This window comes from Schistosoma haematobium, chromosome 7 (genome assembly GCF_000699445.3).
Source record: "Schistosoma haematobium chromosome 7, whole genome shotgun sequence".
Classification (NCBI taxonomy): domain Eukaryota; kingdom Metazoa; phylum Platyhelminthes; class Trematoda; order Strigeidida; family Schistosomatidae; genus Schistosoma; species Schistosoma haematobium.
In genome coordinates, this window is record NC_067202.1 from 14037639 (window position 1) to 14054812 (window position 17174).

At 35.5% G+C, this 17174-nt stretch overlaps 1 protein-coding gene across 1 annotated transcript in view; it reads right to left on the reverse strand.

Moving 5' to 3' along the window:
* Positions 1 to 17174, reverse strand: part of MS3_00009652 (uncharacterized protein) — a 49276-nt gene that overhangs the window by 16750 nt on the left and 15352 nt on the right. The window contains exons 7-9 of the mRNA XM_051218048.1: positions 11928 to 12072; positions 10043 to 10233; positions 7394 to 8179 (exon numbers count right to left, since the gene is read on the reverse strand). Coding sequence (XP_051064481.1) covers positions 7394 to 8179; positions 10043 to 10233; positions 11928 to 12072 — 1122 coding nt within the window. The remainder of the gene's footprint in view (positions 1 to 7393; positions 8180 to 10042; positions 10234 to 11927; positions 12073 to 17174) is intronic.

A 17174-nucleotide genomic window follows, 5' to 3' on the forward strand; every position in this document is an offset into this window, starting at 1 on the left:
AGATTATACTACGTACGCCGGAAGAGTAAATTTACAAGCAGAACGATTTAAATTAAATGTATTAACCAGTGATCAATTTAAATGCTTATTATTTATTTCTGGTCTGAACTCTCCTGTTGATGCCGACTTTCGCATGAAGTTGTTATCCCGTATGGAACATGATGATGAAATGACGTTACAAACTATCACCACTGAATGTCAACGATTAATAAATTTAAAACAAGATACAGCTATGCTGGAAACCAGAAGTGCTGCTCCATCGAATTCTGTTCATGCTGTTAAGACAGGTCAAAGACGAAATAGTACCAAAAGTCATAAATATCACTCGAAAAGCCCTAAACCTGCAACTAAATGTTGGTATTGTGGTGCGTGGCATTTCTCAAGATTTTGCCGGTTTAGAAATCATAGATGCACTATATGCAATAAAGTTGGCCACAAAGAATTAGTCTGCCGAACTAGAGAAAGTTTAAGATCAAAACGAACCAGACGTCCGCACCAGTACGAAAATAAGTATATAAACAGCGTATATTCTACACTGGCTCTAAGCGTAGCGGATAAAAGAAGATATGTGGAATTAATTGTTAATGGTGTTCATATTCGATTGCAACTGGACACGGCGTCAGATATCACACTAATCTCGAAACGAACGTGGTATTTAATTGGGTGTCCGAAAGTATTACCAACAGAGCACACTGCACGGAATGCGTCCGGAGATATATTGAAACTTGTGGGAATGATAAAATGCTCTGTTAAATTCCGAGGTAATTACTTTACAGGAAATTGTTACTTAACGAACAGACATGAGTTAGACCTTATTGGTATAGACTGGATAGATAAACTAAATTTATGGGATGTACCATTAAATGAAATATGCACAATGAAAAGCGCAAGTAATCCTAGAGATCCACCCACAGTTCATGTAACTAAGAAAGTCGTAACTATAGAAGATCTTTTGCAGAAACATAAAAACTTGTTCCAGAATAAATTGGGATGCTGCACAATTGAGAAGGCAAAATTATACCTACGACAGGATGTAAAACCTGTTTTCCGTCCAAAGCGTCAAGTTCCATATGCAGCTATTGACAAAGTCGACAAAGAATTAGACCGACTAGAGAAACTCGGTGTTATACAACCTGTTAATTATTCGGCATGGGCAGCACCAATTGTAGTAGTTCAGAAAGCGAGCGGAGCTATTCGCCTTTGTGCAGACTTTTCAACAGGATTAAATGACGCTTTACAAAATCATTCATATCCATTACCTTTGCCAGAGGATTTATTTATTAAACTAAACGGTGGACGTTATTTTTCTAAACTTGATTTGTCTGAAGCTTACTTACAGGTGGAAGTTGACGAAGATTCAAAGGAGTTATTAACCATTAATACCCACCGTGGACTTTATCGTTTTAACCGATTACCGTTTGGTGTTAAACCAGCTCCAGCAATTTTCCAGCAGATAATGGATACCATTTTGTCTAACGTCGAAGGTGTAGCAGTTTACTTGGATGATATTATAGTTGTTGGCTCTTCCGCGCAGGAATTAGTGCGTCGGTTAGATGTGGTGCTCACTAAAATATCACAAGCTGGGTTTCAGTTACAAAAAGAAAAGTGTGAATTTCTGCTCGAGTCTGTTAAATACCTGGGATATATATTTGATAAAGATGGTCGTCGACCGGATCCAGACAATATAAATGCTATCAAAAATATGCCCAAACCGACTGAGGTTACAACCCTTCGTTCATTCTTGGGGATGATTAGTTATTATAGTATGTTCGTACCCCAGATGTATAAATTGCGACAACCATTAAATCAGCTCTTGATGGCTAATACAACATGGCACTGGACGAAAGAATGCCAAGATTCTTTCGATGAAATAAAAAGGATTTTATCTTCTAAACTATTGCTGACTCATTATAATCCAAAGCTTGAAATAATTGTAGCCGCCGATGCTTCAAACTATGGAATTGGAGCCGTTATCAGTCATCGTTTTCCTGATGGTAAAGAAAAGCCAATTGCTCATGCATCCCGAACTCTTAACTCAGCCGAACGAAAATATAGTCAGATTGAGAAGGAAGGATTAGCTTTAGTTTTTGCAGTAAAGAAATTTCATAAAATGATTTATGGTCGTCGATTTACGCTTTTAACAGACCACAAGCCGCTTTTATCTATATTTGGATCAAAGTCAGGTATTCCTGCTTATACAGCGAATCGGTTACAACGCTGGGCTATTACGTTGCTTGCTTATGATTTCCAAATCCTATATAAATCAACTGAAAAGTTTGGACAAGCCGATGCTTTATCTAGATTAATTGCTAATCAGAAGCAGAAAAGTGAAGATTCTATTATTGCAACGATATCGTTGGAGAATGATGTTCACCATATACTACAAGTTGCCATAAAAGCAACACCGTTATCCTGTGAAGACATTAAACGTTATACTCAAGAAGATGATGAATTGAAGCAAATTATTAGATACCTCGAACATGGTTGGCCTGCCCATATACACGACAAAAATATTGAACAGTATTCCCACCGTCGGAATTCCCTATCACTTGTGGATGGATGCTTGATGTTTGGGAGTCGAGTAATCGTACCCATAAATTTACGCCGTAAGGTGATGTCACAATTGCATGCCGCACACCCAGGAGTAGCAAGGATGAAGGCACTTGCACGTGGATATGTATATTGGCCGAATATTGACGCTCAGATCAAAGAGTATGTTGAGACATGTTCTGCGTGTGCAAAAGCTACCAAAGCCCCTCGTAAGACAGAAATGCAGAGTTGGGGGACACCAACAAATCCATGGTCAAGAGTACACGTAGATTTCGCCGGTCCCATAAACGGAAAACAGTACTTAGTGATGGTTGATGCTTTCTCAAAATGGCCAGAAATCCACTACGTAAAGTCTCTTTCTACAAAAGCTACTATTGAAAAACTGAGACAAGTATTTAGCTGTTTTGGGTGTCCAGATGTATTAGTATCCGATAATGGACCACAGTTCACCTCCGCCGAATTCTCGAAGTTCTGCGCCGCCAACGCTGTTAGACATATAAAGACACCCCCATATCATCCACAGTCAAACGGTCTAGTTGAGAGGTTCGTAGATACATTTAAAAGAGCACTACTTAAAGCTGAGGGAGAAGGTGAAATAGACGAGATGATTCAAAGATTTCTACAGACATACCGAGCAACACCAAACCCAACAACAAATAATCAAGAAAGCCCAGCAGAAGCAATTTTTGGGAGAAAGATTAGAATACCTATGGAGCAAATGAAACCAAAGCTTAGAGCCAACCTCCGAAAGAACAAACGAATGGAACAGCAATTCAACAAGCGGCACGGTGCATTGCCCAGAAGGTTTAAGGTGGGACAAGCGGTAATAACAAGAGATTTCACGGGAGTAAAGCCAACTTGGAAGTTTGGCATAATAATACGAAAAAAAGGGAAAGTTATCTACGAAGTAAAAGTTGGAAAAAAGATATGGGTGAGACATGCAAACCACATACAGCCAACCAGACAAGAACGAGAGACAGGAAATGCTACAAAGTCGAATATACCAATAGATATATTAACTGAGTTGAATAATGAAATTAAAAATTATCCGAATAATAACGAGACGTGTGAAACACTCCCAAGGAGGTCGCAGCGCATCAGACGAAAACCCAATCGGATAAAAATAAATCCTAAGGATCATTATTATCTCTAATGCTTCAAAAAAAAAGGGGAGGTGTTATATCCGGTGAAGATTAAACTACAGGTAAATTCCAAGGACTATTCATGGACTAATATTCTATAAATATTCTTATTGTATAACTACGCAACAATTACACTATGGATATTTATATTCCTTTTATGATAAGCTTTATTTTGACCTATAATTTATTATTGTACGATTTACGGTCCTTAAGTTATGTTCAGTTTATTAACTACTGCCTCCTTCATTCACAGCCACTTTTTGGCTTATTTGTGTACAAATATTATTTCCTATTTTATGGTACGTTGCGGTCTGTATGATTGATATATAAACCAAGTATGCCTGAAATAAACGATCTGCTCTGATTCGGAAGCTGGTATTGTGTTCTGGACTCAAGTGGAAGGGCTCGTAGGACATAGGACCAATAAGGACGCTAAACTGCCCACACCGGTTGAACGTCATTGGTTGGCCTAGTGTGAAGATTCGTATAAGTCGTATTCGGATTGGTAGATAAGTCGTGTGATCGAAAAGTCAGACATCCAAGGCATAACAAGTAGCTAATTGAATAACCCGATAGCGTTCGGAGCGAATTGTATTGAATTCGAGTTCCGGAGTGAACATAAACTCTGGGATGCAGGTACATCTAGCTGGAGAGTCCCTGTTCGGAAAAATATACCAATAATTATCATGTTAAGTCTAATGGTGTCCTTGGACTTTAAATGGACATTCTCTATTGATCAGTATTTATTTCACTTGTTAAATATTGTACAAATGTTGTTTTGTATTTTATGGTACGATGTGGTCTGTTTGGTTGGTATATAAACAGAGTATGTCTTAAATGTAATGACTCATATCTCAGAGGCTAAGACTTGCGTTCTGGACTCAACTGGCTGAGCTAGACAGGGAAGCACGGCCAATCGGGGCTCGAGGTCGTCCTTACGTGTTTACGTGTCATTGATCCGATCGATAAATACGCTGCGCGTCCAATCTTGCAGTCACAAGTCACAACAGTCCCAAATAGAAGAAAACATGCTTCCTAAATGCTATTGATAGCCACCATCCATTTTTGCTTATGATGATAAAATACTTATTCTATCTATTAAATTCTACTTAAGACAAACAATATGTAAGTATGGCATGTGTTTTGGAAAGTAGTTCTACACAACTGACAGGAGCATATGATTGCATTCACTTTTTGTGATCATCCGTTAGTTGTTAAAAAGAATCCGTGTATTTTAGAAGTTGTGTATGTTGGCAGTGGTATAGAAGACGAAATCAATCTACGTATAGTGAAAGTCAGGACGCAGACATTAATCCAATTGGTGGCAGGAACTTGAAATGCACATTTCAATGGCTTTAAAATGTCTGACGAATGTTATCTTAGTATCTTTAAATTCGTGCAAGTAGTCATTCTATGACATGGAGTCATGGTATGAAAATAGATTATATAAGACAAGTATTTGTCCGTCTGACAAGACTCGCTGGTTGGGAGCCTGGAGATGGTACAACTAATTGGCTTGAGATGTTACGAGACATGGATCAGAATAGAAAACAGAACTCCTCTAGTAGTTTTCTTTTAGATTCTTTGGAATCATGAGGTATTTCTTCAACCGTTGTTTTCATCAAGATCCACTTCTCCTCACTCATTTGTATCTAGTTATTTTTTATGATTGACATAGTGAACAAAGGTTTAAAACTGATTAGAGTAGTAGTGACCTGTAATATTTTACACTTATGTTTATTCGGTAAAAATCAAATCAGTGTATTCAGACATTATTTAAATTTATTTCAGAGATCTAACCACCCCTCATCTATTATATTCACGTTCTTACTTGTGTTGTCAAATTCACTATTACCAGTAGCCAGTACCAAGTATGCATTTTCACAAGTTACAATAATTATACTCATCCTTCGAATATTTAATTCATTTCTTCCCAACTTCACCTCACTATTTGTATTGTGTATACTAACTTCGATGCCCAGTTACACAGGTATAGAACCATAACTATCTGTGTATGTTTAAATTTAATAAAACCTTTAATTGATTTATTTAGCATTATATCACATCAGTCGTGCAAATTAAATATGGTCGAATCGTTAATGATATAGACATTGTATATGCCCCATTGACAAATCCCGTTAAAAACAATATGGATATAAAAAATCGAATAGCAAAGTTTCGGATATGCCTATTCTGCTTTTCATTTGTTCATCTGTCTACCGAAATAAACGTATCAGACGTATCGAATACCATTAAAAGTAACGTAAAGAACACCATATAATGTTAATCTGAATCATTGAAACAGTTCCCCGAAATAAAAAAAATGAAAATAGTCGGTGAATAGACGAACACATCGTTAAGCATCAATAAATCTACGATATCACGCTACCATCATCCATTGTATTCGTGTGTTGAATAAATTTATGCATTAACATTGTTGGATGCCGAATTAATGATCTAAAAGTTAATCATTTGCATATCAAAACCGAAAGTCTTCAGTTTTAACCACAAGATACAAGATAGTGGATGTGCACTGCCACTAAGCTGTTCCATCCTAGAACAGAACAACCGTTTAGTCTATCTTAGTTTCCAATAATGGTCGGTACGTAATCGCTTCGGCGGTACATATAGTGAGACGGGGCACAAAATTAACATTAATACAGCATTTAGAACGTTGTATAGAAATTGTCAAGGTCGAATTCTTAAGTTTATTGAAGCCTTAGCTATTCGTAAATTTAACCCCCCCTTATGTGTACAAAAACAATTTGTCGTAACCTTGAATTTACCTTGGTAATCCTTAAGTCATTCTATGGCCTAGGATAACGCGACAATTTCTTATTCTTTCTCTCCCCTTAGTTATTTTAATTGTACTTTTATTTGTTTGACCTTGAGTAATTTTCATATAAAAATGCCTTGACAAGTATATGTGTGACCAGATTGTTCGAATTGTATAGCGCAAATACATCACATTTTTCAGATCAACTCCGTCTTCTCATTGTTCTATCGAGACATATAGTAAAATTGGAACGATATAGAGAAAATTAGAATTGACCCCTGCGCAAGGATGAGACGCAAAATCGTGAAGCGTTCCATATTCTTTTGGCTCAGTGGTCCAGTAGGTTAAGCGTTCGCGTGCGAGACTGAAAGCCCTGGGTTCGAATTGTGGACGCACGTTGCTGAGGAGTCCCACAATAGGACGAAATAGCCGTCCAATGCTTCCAGGTTTTCAATGATGGTCTAACATCAATCGGTTCATGATCTCGATCAAGAATTTATTGCCCCCCCCAATGCCCTGGTACACTACCATACACTAATCTGTGGTCGTTACTGTTCTCTCTTATACGCACTTTACATTCTTTTTCTCTTCCCATTCTCATAGTTATTGTGTGTGGCGCATATATATCTGGTGCCCCCTCTACCTTGTACCAATATGTATGTGTTCAAATAAAACAAATAAATAAATACCTAGGATCAGTTTCCTGATTTAAGAGATATAAATTATTCATAAACTTATGACTGTTTATATAAAGGATCTATTCATTGAATAAATTGTATGAATTTATATGAATTATACTATACATTTAAAACAAACATCCTATTTGTTTTAATAAGGCAATTAGCAAATTATATTCACTAAACAATGGATAATTTATTGAAACAAATATCATAATGAACAAAGATTAGTAAACACTACTACTTACAGTGAACTTGGTTGTATATTACTATTATTATTATTATCATTAGTAGTATTGTATAATTCATTATAAATCATAGATGAATCGGTTAATTGTTGATCTTTTAATTTATATTCTAACATTGATAATGTTAATGCTCTACGTAGATGATGATTATTACGATGATGATGATGATGGTAGGATTTTAAAAATTCCATATTATTTATTAATGATGAATAGAGATTACCACAAAATGGACATTTTTGTTTTTTATTAATTCGTGAACTACAACTACTACTAATATTATTATTATTAGTAGTATTATTATTAAATAGATTGTTATATATAAGATAACCTAAATAATAAATCTCATTAAATTGTTCTAAACTATTTGGTATTGTAAAATAATAATGATGATTTTTTAATAATTCCAATCTATTTATATTACTTTTATGAATGATATCAGTAGTATGAATAGATGAATGTGTATTATTATTCCCAATAGATAATGGTAATAATAATGATGATTGTAAAATAGATTTAGTAAATTTGAAATCATTACGTCGACGATAATAGAAATCACTTAATTTACGTCCTAATGAAAATGTTGATAAAGTTGAAAAAGGAAATTGTTGTTTATTTGAATGAGTAGTAATACAATCATTTGTATTTTCTATATCATTGAAATATTGGAGTTTTTCATTGTCAACAAATTTTTTCTCTTCAGTTGAACATTTTTGTTGATTGAATTCATTTTGTTGTTTTCGATTAGTATTGAGCTCTTGAATAAGCGATTCATAGTGTAAACGTTCTCTAGAATATTTTTTAAAAAAATAGGAGGGGGGGAGGAGGAATAAATAATGAAATAGAAATAAATAAACAGGTGCCCCCAAATGTCCTGGTACGGTCGAGAGTGGGATGGGACCGCCCTCTCTCGAAATCCTCTCACACGGCCACGCGTATACAGCCACTGCCAAGAAAGTCCTACTCACTGCCCTCTCTCACCACCGGGTGTTGTTTACGAAAATAAGAGGACGAAAAGCGAATGTCCGGCGCTTTAACCGGATCCCGAACCAATGGTGCACATCGGCTCCAGTATCCTGAGGGAACAAATGGCGTATGAACCAATTGTTGGTCACCAGCTCCCATGGAACTGCATCTCCTCACGATGCTCCATTGCCTTGTGGGTCAGATCTTCAGGTCGAAGGCTCAGGGTGTGACCCCCTAAAAAAACCACCTGCTTCTATCTGGGCACCCGGGCAGTACCCCATCCCTCACACAAATCGAATGATTTATGTGGCGCATATTTATTTGGAGCCTCCTTGTACCAATGTCTATGTGTTTAAATAAATAAATAAATAAACAGATAGTTAGTTGTATGGAACCTAGAATCTGGACATAGATATGTGTACCAATTTAAGTTGGAATACAAGATCAGAACAGTGAGATGAATGTCAGAATAGTACAAGTAGTAAGAATATTAGTGATAATAGGAAAGATTGCGCATATATAACATCATTCGAAAAGAAATGATTAATTCGTAACATCGAAGGTATTAAATAATTTAAAAACAAGACCCAATCGAAGGCAAACCCAGTGGTCTCGAACAACTGGTTACGATAAGTGCGCAAACTACATCCAAGGAGTTTGTAATGATTAAATCCAAGAGCTAGTGACTTCATAGAGTGATATCATAACTTGGTTAAGCGGTCACCTAGCTTTTTTACAACTTACTTTTACACTAGTCAATATTCGGAATGTGAGAACCTGGATTAATAAGAGTATTTTTCAGATTAAGAGTTATCTCGGAACACACGTAGTGTTATAACGTGAACTTCAGGAAACTAGACTAGTTTCAAACTTGGACATGGATGTATCGACTAAATATATTCGCATTTGTCAAACTCGACAACATCGAAAAGCCTACAGATGTCCGACTATAGTGGTTTTTCTTGATATTAAGGCAGCTTTCAACTACGTTGATAGATAAGTTATGTAGCAGTGTCTGTTATTGAACGGGATACCAAAGGAAGAGATCAATCTAGTACAGACCTCTTTACTCGAACACTACAGGTAATCGAATTAGAACTTATATTGAAGATCCGTAAAAGATGTAGAGTCTTATAATCACTTTGAGTAACAATATAAACATATTTGGAATATGTTCCTCATCTTTTAAATGTAAAGTTTGAATTTATGAGTAATTTGTATCAACATCCAAGCTAATGATAGGGCAGTGAAATAATTGAGCACAGATTATAGAATCTATTGTTGGAGTAAACTTTTAACTATAAATTAACAAATTACTTTAACAGTACACTACCAAGACAATTTTAACTCTCTATACACATGACAAGCTGCTGTGTTGTGTAGTATCTGATTCTGATAGTGATACCCAGACTTATGATACACGAATGAGATCATGAATATGAAGGAAGCTTTTATTGGCTAACCAGATAGAGAAATGACTATATATATATATATATATATATATATATACACTTTCCACCAATCGCATGTATCTCATTCCGCGAAAATGGCAGCCATGTATCTTGACGAGTCATGTGCGTTTAACATTTAGCCAATTATTGATTGCTCCACTACAACAACACATTCGACATCTTTCATAACAAATAAACGAAATAATGAACACCATAAGAGATTTTGTAAACTAACCGTTCAGCTTTACGTTTTTCTTCTTCGCATTCAGCTAATAATATTTTCAATTCCATATATAATTCATTAGCTCTTTCACGTTTATCATCATAACAACGTCGAATATCTTGTGCATGACATAATTCTTCACGTCGACGACGAATTAACATCACTTCAAGTTTTGGTGTACACTGACCTTCAAGTCGAATATCCTATTAGATATGTTTGTATGAAAGAAGATTCAGGCAAATAATTAAACGGGATGTTAGACAGCCCAATTATCGGTGAACGATAGATACTAAGTATATATTTCTGAAAAAACTAATCATATCCATAATGCTTAGTCTTTTTCATTATTATTGGTACTGCGTTACTTCAATTACTTGTCCCTGTTCATTCTGTGTAACTTCCTCTTGTCGTGCTAATGTGATACAGCCATTTGGGTTAAAGGACACATGTATCTAGCTCTATGTTGATCATGACTGACCAACTGACTACAAATGTCAAAACAATATCAGTTGTTTATTTACTAAAGCGAAGACGGACCTGCGCCTCTCTGTGGTGCCCTGTAGGCAGTGAATCATGTTTATGAGCTAACGCGGGCGGCTAAGAAGAAATCGGGCTAATCACCCGATCCGTCTCAAAACATGAATAACAGAAAGGGGCGCATTGTATGGATAAGCGTGAAATGCAGAACTGGAGAGAGAATTTCGCCTTATCTGTCCGACCGGATTCACTCTAGAGAGGACCATCGAATCTGGCAGGGGTGAGCTAGAACGTATGGCAATAAACTGTGCCGTAACCAGAACACAGGCGTCGACACTAAAATTGCTTTCGGTATGAGTGTGAAATATCGTCAAATGACGACTCAAAGCACAATTGACTTGATTACTTGTTATTTATTCAGTGCTTTATAACCGCTGGGTTATGGCCTGAGGTGAATTGGATGTATAGCCCTGTACACACTATGAGAATGTAGGGCTTAGTTCATGAACTATGTATATTCATGTAACGTACACTTGCGAGCGGAAGCATTTATACCTATGTATACTGTAGAATGCACATGTCTCTAACGTGTACATTCTAGATATAAATAAGACGCATACTTGAGGCAGTACCATGTCCCATACCGGTGTATTTATTATAGCTTTAAACACTTTTGAGTTGTTACTAAGTTTCCACACATGACAGGAAAGTGTAGACTGTCAACGTGTCTGTTGACGCTACATAACGTATAGTTGAATCGAAGTCCCTACTTACAAACCAAATATAAAGAAGCAAACTGCTAACGTGTCCGTTTACTTTGCTTTTTCCAGTGCTCCAATCGCGTACCCTTTACAAAACCTCTTTTCGTTTCCCAAGGTGCCTAATGGATTCTCCTACTTAGTTGGGCAGGTAAACGTTAGTTTATTCACTGGTGAAATGACGAACTGGTCTGTGTTAGACCAAGACCCTCGATCTCGCACGGACGCTTAACCTCTAGATCACTGAGCATACATTCAACGGTATTAATGTCTAACTTCAATCAACCCATGATCTTGCGTAACCTTTCATCCATTGCCTGCGATGAGTAGATTTTTCACACTCTAAACGGATGGATCGTGGACGCGCGTTCCTGAGAAGTTCCACCCTGGGACGACGTGGGCGTCCAGTGTTTCCAGGTTTTCAAAAGTGGTCTATCTCAGACCAGTTCACGATTTCAACGGCGGACATTGTACACTCTCCCCAAATCCCCCATATTAATATTAGTTTACTCAAGTTACCAAACGTATTTTTTAAATACTCTGTAGAAATTTATACCCATGAAATTAAATGTGCGAATAAAACCATATATAAAAAATGCCTACTTCCGCCACCCATCGGTTGAAATACGGCAGGGGAAGAAGAAAAAGGGACGCACACATACTTGAAGGTAAACAGTGATTTCTTCTTTCCATAGTTGACGCAATGAAATGAATTCATCATCAGTGTACTGTAGTAAACGTGAACAGGTTACATTTAGATGTGATAGAATTTGACGAAAACTAGGACGATTCCTTGGCTTGATATTCCTTTTTTTCGTTAGAGAGAATAAAAAAGATAGAAATAATATCTAATTATCATAATTAAAAAGTACAATATGTAACATAGAAATTTTAAAAACAAAAATGATAGACATACGCAAACGAAAATCAACACAGAGCCCAGCGTAGATGTATGTGTTAACCTAAGTTGTTATACCACACTTAGCACGAGATAAGATGAAGTTAACCAACTAAGTGACGAAAGAGACTGAAATAATACATTACCAATGGTAAAAAGAAAGACTTAACATCGTGAATAAGGTTTGAAAAGACGGAATGGGAGGGTATGATATGAAGGGATACTGAAGTTCACGATCGAATCGAAGGTAAAGAGCAATGAATGCACCTGTACCATTATTGTGAACGCAATTTTAGACTATATCACCCAATGTGTTGAACCGCTGATCACAGTTATCTTGCGAACCTTAGTCAGGTGGTTTGCATCTACCTGACAGGTTCAGAGTGTACACAAAAAATTAAAATAAAATAGTATTGCGATGTACGCTACTTATGTTGATAGTCATAGGTAGTATGTAACATTGATCAGAATTGGAATACCTAGCAGCAGAAGATTGAGAAAATCGAATTGAAGAGAACAGGAACGTGAACAGAGACTAATTGTAACAGCAACAGGAATGAAGGAACGATGAAGTTTGTAAGAGACAACTGATGGAAGCTGTGCAAATGAAGTATTTAATGTGTATTTTTCATATTTTACCACGACATTCTGTAATTCGTATCAAATAATAATAACCAAGGTTATTCACCTGATTTAAATTACTATGAAAATCAAAAGTTTACCAAGGTGAAGATAGAGAACCATCTGACATTGTGGTTAAAACATGTATTACGTATACCAAACTACTGTATGTCTTGGACGTATGATATTTGCTGATGGAGGAGTAGATTAAATGAAAGCTAAACGTGGTCAAACGAAGATGTTGTATTACTGTATCAAGTTATTGACAATTAAACTAAGTCATGTTTAGACTATTTAAATAAGAATGGGCACGACTATTGTGTCAAATGTTTGGAGATAATAGGTAACATGGTTCAGAATCAGTCATAATGGTGTAATGAAGGAAAACACAGGTGAGGAAAACCGAATTATGTTTAGGACCACATTACAGAGTTACTTGGTAATATAGAAAAACCATACTATAATAGTTAATTTGCAAAATGTTCAACAATTGTCTCGAACTTCATTGTTCTTGCATTTCCATACTAATTGCTTTCTATTGCCGCTATTCCTTTCTTGATCTTCCCCATCTTCTGCCACCAGAGATTACATTCCTGACTCGCGTCATATGCTACTTATATCAATATAAGTAGCACGCACCACAATGGTGAAACTGAATTCATTTGATATATTACCTTAGTTCTTGAGAATTTCAAAACTATATGGTAACTTTATGTTCAACAAATTTATGTTTTCATTTCAAACTATCTCGTCTATGCTAAATGTTTTTTTTAAAAAAAATACCATTTGTACTATTACTGTTTATATTATTCAGGGATCATATGGAAATTTGTACACAGTTGTATTTATCCTCTAATAAAGTGACGATGTGTTAACCTGATATGATCACTTCAAATAATCAATAATACACAAAATTTTTAAAAAAATCTCATTTTGCATATGTAAAGTACTTCTGATTCAGTAAGTTCATTCATGTGGTAATTTAATGAAAATGTTTGTTCATTTATTTATCTTACATAGCAGTAGCAGTAAAGTTTTCAATAAGCAACATACTACTTATTGATGAAAGTAATTACGTTACATTAGTACAAAATTGTATTGAATGAACAGTGACAGAAACGAATATTTCACACAGAACATTTCTAGCAAATCTTAGTAATCCATATCGTTAAATTAAACATATCTTATCCCACTCTTTGAAGTGAAGTTTGTACTTCACGATTTATTTGTGAAATACTACCAATACATATAAAACTTGGAAGTAGTGAGGATGGGACTGTTCAGGAATGAGCATCCACGATCCCACACGCGGGATTCGACCCAGGACCTTTGATGTCATGAGCGTACTCTTGGTCTTTAAACCACTGCGCCGGCATCCAAGTGTGTTAATGTTCAACTTCAACCAATCCAAGATTTTACGTGAACATTTTTCATTGTCTTTGGTAGGTGACTGTCTTATACCCGGCACGGTTGAGCTTCATCGATCACTGCTTCTCACTAGGACTCCGAGAATTACCTCTCGAAGCTAGTCACTAATAAGCACATGATAAATGTAAGTATATAGTGGTGGGGATTGCTGAGTTTTAATTGAGTTCATAAACCAATCAATGTTAGACCACCATTGAAACTCCAGAAGCACTGGACGTCCGTTTCGTTTTCAATGGTATGGTCTAACATTGATCGATTCATGATTCTAATTAAAACCTAACAATCTCTCCAATCCTACATTGACATTCAGAACTATTAGTCTAAAGTACATACTATCTGGTTAGGACAATTCAATATTAATGCTTTTGTTACAATGAATTAGGTCTATATTCAACTCATTCTTATCTAAAAGATTTTAGTGAATTAATTTACAAAATTATTACCGTTAATTCTTAATCACTGTTATTCTTCACTGAAATCAGATAATATTAAGATAAGATTGTACATTTATGATTGTTTTATTCCATCACAAGTCTTCTAATACTTGTATGTATCATGTAGTTATGTGTACATAGATACTACAGATCAAGTTGGTTTTTGAAGAAAAAAAAAGAACAAACGAAGTTCTTTAATGGTAATGAAAATGATAAAGAATTCAACTCGAAATCTGTTTATATTGAGCTACTGAAATTTTGAAAAAGAATCTTTGGGTTTGCAATAATATGTTAGTGTATTATTTATTTATTTTAACACATAGGTACAAGGAGGCACCAAATACATATGCGCCACACAAATCTCATTTGATATTTGTGAGGGCTGTGATACTGCCCGGGTGCTCAAACTGAAGCAGGTAGTTTTCTAAAGGGGCCACACCCGGAGCCTTCGACCTGAAGGTCTGATCCGCAAGGCAGTGGAGCATCGTAGAGAGATGCAGTCTCATGGTAGCCGGTGACCAACGATCGGTTCATACGCCATTTGTTCTCTCAGGATACTGGATCCCATGTGCACGATAGATTTTGAATGAGGGTTATCCAACTCCCCTAGGTGGACTCTCCATGTCCACCAACCCGGTTAGATCGCCGTACATTCGCTTATAGTCCTGTCAACTTTGCGAACAACACCCCCGCCACGAGAAGGCGATGAATAGGACTTCCCTGCACAGGCTATATACACGTGGTCATGTGAGAGCGTTTCGAGAGGGAGAGCGGACTCTCCCCACTCTCGGCCATACCAGGGCATTTGGGGACTAGTGTATTATAATAGTGTATTATAACCTCTAAACAATAATATAGAGATAATTTATCTTTCTCAGTTCATAACTAGGATACTGTTGAAAATTGTCTCCAAACAAGTAATACAATCTACGAGAAGTTTATTAATTCTGTACATGTCTACCTCAACAAGACATGGTATTAGTTCATTAAGTCACTGACTATTCGTCTGCGCCATGTTGGTAGATGTAAACTATTTGATCAATAGTTAGATACATTATGGGTGATATAGTTCAAGATCTTTCATTCTAGATATACAATCACAGTATTCTTGTATATATATATATATACATATATATATATATATATATATATATATATATATATATATACTTTTCTGTTGTCTTTTTGAACGATATTCTTAATGTTTAATCATTCGTAGTATCATCACTGCCATATTACTATTTCACTATTCATTTAATCAATTAAATCTCTTCTCGTTTAAATGTTGAATAGTAACATATATATATATCAAATTTTAATGTTGATGGTAACTCATAATTTTATAATGATTAATTGGAATGACAAAAATTTATTCAATAAGAATAAAGAACTTGGATCTAAATGGCTACTTCCATGTTTCAAAATTGAAACTAATGATATCTTGAAGAAAAATTTCGTTTGTAGATTGTTTGTTTATATTGTGATTAGCAGTAATATTCAATACACAAGTTTTGCCTCATTTTATAACTTACGATCTATGTATATATGGATTCTAGTATCGATATTTATGCTGAAACTTAAATCCAGTGCTTATCAGTCGATATTCCTACACGTTCTTTACTAAACTATTGAGTTCAAATTGACATTAAATTGTTCATCGGATATGAAGGTATTTTGATAACCTTTTTTGTCATTAGTATTAATGAATAAGAATTCAGGTATATTTCGTTGATAAATTCCAATTAGAATGAAATTCATAGTCTATATTATTCCACTGCTAGACAAAATCTAAGCTTTGGAACAGTTAAATATACACTGGAAAACAAATCCTATTCTCAAGTGAAAAATTACCAGATAGTTAAACAAAATGTTTCAAGACTGTATAAAAACATGTAAAATAACCCTACTATGCATATTTTTTTAAAAAAAAAAGAAAACATAACTACCAATCTGACAAATAACTGTTTTTATATCATTCAATTTTGTTATTGTTAGAATTTTATCTTGAAGATTCATTGAAATACTAAGAATAATAACCATCATCAAATATTTATTTTCAATAGTTTAGATCATGAGTCAATTGAAGCTAGATCAACATGGAAAATCTAGAAGCACAGGATGGCTGTTTCGTCCTATTGTAGGACTCTTCCGCGGCAGTGTGCATCAATGATCCTACCTCGCGAGATTCGAATCCAGGACCTATCGGTTTCATGCGAGAACGCTTAACCTCTAGACCACTGAACCAGTCGACATCCAACAGTGTTATTGTCTAACTTCAACTAATTCACGAAATTAAGCGACACATTCACCATTGTCATCAGTGAATTACTATCTCACAACACACCCAGTTGTTATATTATTCTCAATTCAAAACTTTATCAGTTTTTATTTATTTTAAAATTCATTAATTAATCAACAATGGTATGATATTATATATGAAAATAATAATATCTATGGTACTAATTGTGACAGAACATCACTGGTGATATAATTTTGTGTATCAATATTTTGTACTGAAAATAATAATC